The 10000-nt window shown below is 43.1% G+C and overlaps 1 protein-coding gene across 1 annotated transcript in view; it reads right to left on the reverse strand.

The window, feature by feature from the left end:
• Window positions 1-7131, reverse strand: part of LOC106869877 (guanylate cyclase soluble subunit alpha-2) — a 316455-nt gene extending 309324 nt beyond the window's left edge. Inside the window, 1 exon segment of the mRNA XM_052975145.2 lies at window positions 5098-7131. Within this exon segment, the coding sequence (XP_052831105.1) occupies window positions 5098-5952 (855 nt within the window). The 5' untranslated portion in view covers window positions 5953-7131.
• Between the last annotated feature and the right edge of the window lie 2869 nt (window positions 7132-10000).

Consider the following 10000-nt stretch of genomic DNA (forward strand, 5'->3'; position numbering starts at 1 on the left):
ATATACATTAAATATATATATATATATATATACATAAATATATATATATATATATATATATATATATATACATAAATATATATATATATATATATATATATATATATATACATAAATATATATATTATATATATATATATATATATATATATACATAAAATATATATATATATATATATATATATACATAAATATATATATATATATATATATACATAAATATATATATATATATATATATATACATAAATATATATATATATATATATATACATAAATATATATATATATATATATATATATACATAAATATATATATATATATATATATATATATACATAAATATATATATATATATATATATATATATACATAAATATATATATATATATATATATATATATATATATATATATATATACGTACATCCATGCTTGCATGTATGTATGTGTAGGCGTGTTTATCTGTCCGTGAGTGTATGTTACTGAGCCTACACGTGTTTTTGCATCTGTCTATTTGTGTATCTGTGTGAGCATGTGTCTGTCTGTGTGTCCGTTCCGCTGCTACATGTGGTTCTATTTATAGCTGAAATACCTCAACTGCCGAAAGACAAAAAGACACCAATGGAGGACAATGGTGGTTAATGGAAACGACAGGGAGAGAGTGTGGGAGAGAGAGAGAGAGGGGTGGGTGGGGATAGTTGTGTGTCGAGAAGAGACGGGACGAAACGACTATTGTTGTTGTTGTTGTTGGTTGTGTTGATTATTATTTTGGGTCATTTTCGCTGTTGCAATTGTCAGCGATGTTATTGTAGTTGTTGTTGTTGTTGTTGTTTGTTGCAGCTGTCGTTGTTCTTGTTATTCCCGTCATCATCCTTTGTCATCGCTTGTTGTTGTGTTTGTTGTTGTCGTTGACCTCGTTCAAATCCAGGTCAATTCTGATCTGGTCAATCTGTTGCCAAAGGCAATCCAACATAATCGGCACACCACCTCCCCCCACCATCGTCACCCCTTCCGCCACATCCACCGTCGCTGCAATAAAAGTTGTAGCAACAACGGCTGTGGCAGTGTAACAATAGTAACAACAACCAGAACCACATGGTCCCAGGTTCAGTCCCACTGTGTGGCACTTTGGGTAAGTGTCTTGTACTATAGCCTCGGGCCGATCAAAGCTTTGTGAGTAGATTTAGTAGACGGAAACTGTATGAAGCCCGTCGTATATATATATATATATATATATATGTATATGCTTGTGTGTCTGTGTTTGTCTCCCCACCCGTCCATCGCTTGACAACCGATGCTGGTGTGTTTACGTCCTCGTAACTTAGCGGTTCAACAAGCGAACCGATAGAATAGTACTAGGCTTACAAAGAATAAGTCCAAGGGTCGATCTTCTCGACTAAAGGCGGTGCTTCAGCATGGCCGCAGTCAAATGACTGAAACAAGTAAAAGAGTAAAAGAGCAACGAGTAACGTATGAAACAAAGACGAACTAAATGTCTGGAAACAAGCATGGATGCTTAGGACAAACTTATGCAAATGGTTTGGACAGGCAAAACGGTACCAGTGATGGTCACAAATGGAATGCTTTTCAAGAAGACGTAAAGGTCTTCGCTGGAATCCTCTTAATCTTTTGTCTGTCCTTTGTATCACATTTGATACGCAGGACATATTTCCCCAATGTCCATCCCTCGTATAGGATCCACATCCCCAATTTTATTTCAAAACTCAAGTAATTTGGGGCTTAAGAAAGAAAAGCTTTAAATTAATTACTCATTAATTATGAAACGAGGATTGATTAAAAGCCTGACAACAAGCAAGGACTTTTGAGAAAAACTTATAAAAACGCTTTGCCCAGGCAAAAGTGTACCAAGACGCCGTGGTCAAGGATTGAACTCTTTTAACATCTTGCCCGCCCTGTGTATCACATATGACACGCAGGACGTATTTCCCTAATGTCCATCGTGTATCTTTTATCCTTTTACTTGTTTCAGTCATTTGACTGCGGCCATGTTGGAGCACCGCCTTTAGTCGAGCAAATCAACCCCAGGACTTATTCTTTGGAAGCCTAGTACTTATTGTATCGGTCTCTTTTGCCGAACCGCTAAGTTACGGGGACGTAAACACACCACCATCGGTTGTCAAGCGATGGTGGTGGGGGGGGGGGGCAAACACAGACACACACACACATATATGTGTACATACGACGGGCTTCTTTCAGTTTCCGACCACCAAATCCACTCACAAGGCTTTGGTCGGCCTGAGGCTATAGTAGCAGACACTTGCCCAAGGTGCCACGCAATGGGAATGAACACGGAACCATGTGGTTGGCGAACAACCTATTTACCACACAGCCTCTCCTATACACATTTCCAATTTTATTTTAACCACTCAAGTAATTTGGATCTTAAGAAATGAAAACTTTATGTTATTCAAAACGTATGAAAGAAGGACTTACAAAATGTGTGGAGACAAGCAAGGACAACGTTATCAAATTTCTTTGGTCGAATAAAGGGTTAAATTGATGGGGTACCGTGTACGAAACATTGAATACTACCCATTTATGCACACCTGTATACAACCACCCGCTTCATGTATTTCACGAATCTACCGCCCCCATCACCTCACACACGAAAAGGAAAGTGAAGGTACACACAGCTCGGGCAAGATTTGAACTCGGAGCATAAAGGGCATGGGTGAACGTAACAAAGCGTGCGAGAATGTCCTTTTGTTCGACGCACAAGTGACGATACCAATACACCACCCTCAGAACACAAACAACAACATTACTACCACGACTACTACTACTGTATGTTGATTGCGTAGGACGTAAGCAAAAGCGCCAGCATGGGTGTGGGGGCTGGAAGTTTGCTTCGCAAAAGGATGCAAAAGGATCGTTCCGGGTTCAACCCCACTGCATGGCACTTCGGACAAATATTTTCTTTCACCGACCCAGGCTGATACATGTGAGAGAACTTGCTAGACGGAAACTGCGCGGAAGTCCGCTATCGTGTGCGTATCTACGCGCGCGCGTGCGTGCGTGCGTGCGTGCGTGCGTGCGTGCGTGCGTGCGTGCGTGCGTGCGTGCGTGCGTGCGTGCGTGTGTGTGTGTGTGTGTGTCCGGGGTGGGGGAGTGGCATGTGCATGTGCGCGTCTCTCTCTCTCTCTCTCTCTCTCTCTCTCTCTCTCTCTCTCTATATATATATATATATATATTATATACATGCATATGTATAGATAAAAATGTGTTTGTATGCACGCACGTATGTGTATATATGTATGTATGTGATGTATATATATATGTATATGTGTGTGTATGTATGTTTGTATGTGTATATACATATATATATATATTTATTTACACACATATATATATGTATATATGTATGTAGGTATGTATACACGTGTGCATGTATATGTGTGTGTGTGTATGTGTGTATATGTATGTGTGTGTGTGTGTGTGTGTGTGTGTGTGTGTGTGTGTGTGTGTGTGTGTGTGTGTGTGTGTGTGTGTGTCTTCGGATCTTCTCCCTTCCTCTATTTTGCCCTTAATTATCTTACTTGTTTTCAGCAATTGGGGCTGCGGTCATGCTGGAGCAGTCAAACAAATCGACCCCAGGACTTATTCTTTGTAGGCCTAGTACTTACAGTATCGGTCCATTTTGCCGAACCGCTATGTTACGGGGAGAAGAACACACCAACATCAGTTGTCAAGCGATGGTGGGTAAACACAAACAAACATCCACACACATACATACATGCATATATATATATATACACATTTATACGACGGGTTTGGTCGGGCCGTGGCTATAGTAGAAGACACTTGCCACGCAGCGGGACTGAACCCGGAACCATGTGGTTAGTAAGCAAACTACTTACCACACAGCCACTCCAGCTATATATACAGAGACAGAGAGAGAGAGAGGAGGGGGGACTGACTTCCGTATGTAGTAAATTCGATTACAAGTTCTTTCCCATCCCGGGGCTTTGGTAAAAGTCCATTTGCCTAAGGTAACGCGCAGTGAGACTGAACGTGGAACCACGTCGTTTGCAAGCCGAACCCCGTTATTGCTCAACATTAATGAAATTTTAAAAAATCCCAAAAGAAATAAACAAATAAATAAATATCTTAAAAGCAAACAAACAAATAAATCTAAATAATAAACACAAATCTAAATGATAAAAATACAGAAATAAATAAATGGGTCAACGTTCGGCTTGCGCACCGCCTCCCCTCTCCCGTGGAAAGAAGGAAGGGGCATGAACATGGTTAATCGATCTCCTAGAAATAGCAGTCAAATAACCCTAACTGTGTCATATTTACACCGTCTAAACTCTTTTTATGGAAAGTAGACATTTCGGATAACGTAAAGCCTCGTGTTCCGTGGTTACACACACACACACACACACACACACACACACAAGGAGAAACGTACACACAACATACACATACACAGAGAGATATGTATGTGCCCACACACTCACACACACACATGCAAGGAGAAACATACAACATACACACACACAGACAGATATGTATGTGCATACACTCACACACACACACACATACACACAGACTCACACATACACGCATGCACGGAGAAACATACACACAACGTACACACACGTGCAGATATGTATGTGCACACACACACATACATATAGATAAGTATGTAAACACACATACACATACATATATGTGAAGTCGCTTGGCTTAGTGGTTAAGGGCGCTACACCCGTGATCGTAAGATTGTGGTTTCGATTCCTGGACCGGGCGACACGTTGTTTTCTTGAACAAGACCCTTCATTTCACTTTATCCAGGTCCACTCAGGTGGTAGAAAATGAGTAACCCTTCAACGGAACCCGAGAAGGACCTTTGATCCTTTTTTTTCTTTATAATACAATATACATATTCACACACACACACGTAATACCAACGTGACAGGGGCTATTGGGTCGCTTTTGTTCTTAGATGTACTGGATCGGGGTCCACCAGGTGTTAAATAATAACACCGTCGTCGTGGTTACCATCAACAACAGCTACTACGACTACTACTACAAAACTACAATACGTTGAAAGTGAGGTTTACTTACCGTGGGTAAAATAAGGGTGCCAACTGCTTCGATGAGTCCACGTAACTCGAGTCGCCTCTCCGTGTAAACATCCTGGACTCCTTCCGAGTCGGACCCTGCTGAAGACGAGGTCGTTGATATATTACTGATCTTACGCTGTCTCTTACTACCGGGACTGGTGACCGTGGGGCTACAGCCCCCGCCACCACCACTACCACCCATACCGGCCGTAGGGACCATAGATGACGACGACGACGAAGTTGCTGAAGTCGTTGATGACTGAGAAGACGAGGGGGATGTGCTTTTGTAAGATCCCGTGGCCCACATGCACAACCCGGCCACGTGCGGCTTTTGTTGTTGTTGCTGTTGTAGTGTTGGTGTCGTTGATTTTGTTGTTGTTGTTGTCGTCGGTGTTGTGGCTGTTGTTGTGGTGGTCATCGTCGTCGTTGTGGTGGTCGCCGTTGTTGTCGAGTGAATATGTAGTTTCAATGTTGTTGTTGTTGCTGATGATGATTGTCGTTGTTGCTGTTGTTGTTGTTGCGAGGGCAAAGACTGGTCGGGTGGGCTACCAACACCTCCGCCACCACCGCCACCACCTCCGTCGCCACCCCCATATTCTACCCGACCTCTTCCTGCGAGTCTTGAGAACGGGCACCCGCCAATTCGGAAACCACTTGTCGTGGTACTGTTGTTGCTACTGCAGCTCCTAATACTACTAATACTACTATTTACACCGTTGCTATAGCTACCTTTACTAGTATTATAATCATTAGTAGTAGTGGTAGTAGTAGTAGTAGTAGTAGTGGTAGTAGTAGTAGTAGTATTAAGATTGTTATTATTATTGCGACTACTATTGATGCTGTTGCCTGAATCCATCCCGCCTCTGGCTAAACTATCACCGCCACCACCACCATCAATCTCAATAGCATCACCACAACTACTATCACTACTACCACCAACACCACCGCTACTACTACTACTACTACTACTACCACCACCACCACCACCACCGCCTCCCGAACCTATACCGCTCTCGCCACCACTACCGCCACCACCATCACCGCGACCAACATCACCACCACCACTACCTCCACCACCATTGGTGGATGCAGCTACGGTGGTAGTGGTGGTAGTGGTGGTGGTCGCGGTGGTAGTGGTGGTGGTGGTGGTGGCGGTGTCGGCGACATGTTTGCTACCTGTAACACTGTTGCCGTCACCGGAAGCGAACAGCCGCGGGCTATCCGGAGATGAAATGGTGGTGGTGGTGGTGGTGATGGTAGTGGTGCTATTGACGACAGACACTGAGGTAGTACAGGAGTTGGTAGTAGTAGTGGTGGTAGTAGTGATTTCAGACGAGCCGACGGCGACGGCTGTAGTGTCTAGATTCTCATCTACGGAACCGGTGTCTTCGCTATTATTAATATTGTCACAGTCGCTGTTAATAGTGGTGGCGGTGGCGGTGATGATGATTAGATTGTTATTGTTGCTACTGTTGTAGTTAGTAGTGGTTGTGTTTTTGATGTTGTTACAGTTGTAGTAGACACTCGTGGCGTCGTAGAGTGGGCGGTCGGTCGTAGTTTTTTTTTCTAGTCTTTGTGTTTAACTGTTGCCGTAGTTAGTGTTCGGTTTGTAGTGTCGACGATTGTTTGTGATATTGTTTGGTGGTGTTTGTTACTGTTACAGTTAAGTAGTGTCTGTAATTATTATTGTTGTTGTTGTTGTTAGTGATAATTATGCCATTAACCATTACCTGCAATGGTCATTGTAAACTAGAGTACCGTAGTACACAACTGAAGACGCTAAAAGTAGCACAAACTGTAGTAGTAGTAGTAGTAGAACCTGAAGTTCTATACCAGTATAAGTAATAGCAGTAGTAGTGGTGGTGGTATTAATAGTAGTAAGAGTGGTTGTCTCGGTAAAAGCAAAATAGAAAGAAGTGGTGTAAATATGTCACGACGCTAAAGTATACTTTATCCCTCTTGATTTGAAAGTAAGGCTCTCTTTTTCTTTCGCAGACGCGTTCGCACCCTTTCTTCAGGGTAAGTTTAGAAGCTTATAAAAAGAAGCTGCGCCTGGAAGATGATGATGACAATGACGACGATGATGATGAGGATGATGGTGATGAAGGCGATGATGATGATGATGTTGATGCTGATGTTGTTGTTTCTACAGTGTTATTTATTGTTAAATGTGAATGATGGTGATGCTGGAGGCGGTGTTGCTGATAACGACGGAGACTGTGTCGGCGACGACGACGACGAAGGGCAGGGTGAAGGAAGAGATGGAGTGAGAGACGGAGAGAGAGAGTGGCAGAGGAAGAAGGAGTGAAAGTGAGAGAGAGACAGAGAACGGAATTGAAGAGAGGCAGAGGAAGGTAGAAATTAATGAGAGGAGAAGAGGGAGATGGAGAGATGAAGAAGGAGTAAAGAGCGAGAAAGAGAGAAAGTAAGTAAGAGAGAGAGAGAGTGGCAGAGGAAGAAGGAGTGAAAGTGAGAGAGAGACAGAGAACGGGATTGAGAGAGAGGCAGAGGAAGGTAGAAATGAATGAGAGGAGAAGAGGGAGATAGAGAGATGAAGAAAGAGTAAAGAGCGAGAAAGAGAGAAAGAAAGTAAGAAAGAGAGAGGGAGAGAAAGAAAGGAAGGTGTAGAGTCATCGCCGCCGTAGTCGTAGCAGCGTAGTAGGAAGCGGTGGAGGAGGAGAAGGAGAAGGAGAGGTGAAGCTGGGGGAGGCGATGGTGGAAGGCGGGGGAGGGGGGGGGGGGGCTGAAGGTGAGGGAAGTAGCAAGAGTTGGTTATGGTGGTGGTGGTGGTGGTGGTGTAGATATAGAGATTGCTATGGGATTGAGGGGTGGAAGTCGAGGGGAAGAAAGGGATGAGAAGAAAATAGACAAGAGAGAGAGAAAGAAAGAGAGAGAGAGAGATAGAGAAAACTGGAGAAGAAGAGGAGAGAAGGAAGGCGAGAGAGATAGTAAGAGGTATGTACATGTGTGTGTGTGGGGGGGAGAGAGAGTGAGAGACGTATATATATATATATATATATATATATATATATATATATATATATATATATATGTATATACGTATTTCTGTAAGCGCGTGTGTATTTACATATATACACCAAACTATGTACACAGATACACACGCACATACACACACATATACAAGCACACGCACGCACACACACATATATGTAAGAGGAAAAGAAAATTAAATGCTGCTTGTACGTGTGTGTGTGTGCGTATGTGTGTGTGTTTGTATGTGTGCGTATGTATGTGTTGTGTGTGTGGAATGTGTTTCTATGTACGTGTGTGTATAATTATGTGTATGTACGCGTATTTGTGTGGATGAGTGCAATGTATGTGTGTGTGTGTGTGTGTGTGTGCGAGAGCATATCATCTGTGTGCGTGTGTATGTGTGTGCGCGCGCGTTTACGTGTGTGTGCGTGTGTGTGTGTCGGTATGCTATAGTTTTTAGCTAGCATAAAGCAACACGGTTCGGGCCATAGTGGAGCTTCGCCTACATCTATGCATGCGTGTATATATTGATAGGCTGTGTGTGTGTGTGCGTGCATGTCTGTTTGTGTGTGTGTGTGCGTGCATGTCTGTTTGTGTGTGACAAGAATTATAAGACCGAGGGGCGAGAAGAATCATTGACGTCGTTGTGGCTATCATTCTTGTTTAGCCCATGGCCAGTCCTGTAACAGGAAGACACTATTATCACGGTGTCCCAATCCACTTATGACCCTCACCTCTATGAAAAAGACTGTTTACCAAAACTGAAACAGCAGCGAGTAATGTACGATTTGAGGGTGATTTAGCTGCCTTTTCTAGCAAGTCAAACCACCCCATGAAATCACTGTTGTTGTTTCTTTAGCCCAAGGTCAGTCTCGATCCGGCAGACTCAATTATCAAGGGGGATCCAGCCTATTAACGACCATCCCGTCGAAGAAACGGACATGGTGTGTTTTCCACTAAACTAGCGATTTGAGGGGGAACAAAGTTTGTTTAGATCAAAGACATCCCACCCGTGGCCATCTCGACTTTAATTGTATATCTTTTGTAGGGGTCCCGGGAATGCTGTATCTAATGCGTGTGTCTTTTAAAAACGTTGGATGAAATCCGAAAGAGGGTTTTAGCTGCTATTTCTAGCATACTGAGTGTCTCCGTAGAGGAGGATGGGATGTGTGCGTCTGTGTGTGTGTGCGTGTGTGTGTGTGTGTGTGCATGTGACGGTGTATAAGTGCGTATGTGTGTGTTTGCATGTGCGTGTATGTGTGTAGCGAGAAAGTATAAAATAGGAGAAAAATGTGTGAGAGAGAGAGAGAGGTAAAAAGAGAGAGGGGAAGAGAGAGTAAGACAAGAGTGAGGGTGTGAGGAAAGGCAGTATGGGAGAAAGAGAGGTTTGTTTTTGTGTTGTTGAGTGTATGCGTGTGTGTGGTTATACGTGTGTGTATGTGGAGGAGAAGAGAGAGTTGTGTACGGAGAAGGCAGGAGTATGTGTGTGTATGTGTGTGTGTTTGCGTATGTGTGATGGTAGGAGACGTAAAGGGTGTAAATATTAGAAGTGAGAGAGTATGGAGCTAGAGAGAGATAAATAGAGAGAGAGAGAGAGATAGAAAGAGAAGGAGAAAGAGAGGGGAGGAAACAGAATGAGAAATGAAAGGGGGTAAGAGAGGTTAAGAGACAGATGCCGTAGTGAGAGGAAACGTGGAGGGAAAGTGACTGCAAGAGAGGGAGTGAATTGGGGGTAGGAGGCGAAGAGAGAGAAGGGAAATAAAGCGAGGGAGTGGTGAGAGGCTGAGAGAAAAACCTGGGAGTAAAAAAGGAGAGAGAGAAAGAGAGAGAGAGAGAAAGAGAGAGGGGGAAAGAATGACGGGAGTGCGGTCAAGAGATAAAGAGAGTGAAAGATAGATCGAGAGGACGAA

The sequence above is a fragment of the Octopus bimaculoides genome, chromosome 20, assembly GCF_046866305.1.
Source record: "Octopus bimaculoides isolate indiv1 chromosome 20, ASM4686630v1, whole genome shotgun sequence".
NCBI classification, from domain to species: Eukaryota; Metazoa; Mollusca; class Cephalopoda; order Octopoda; family Octopodidae; genus Octopus; species Octopus bimaculoides.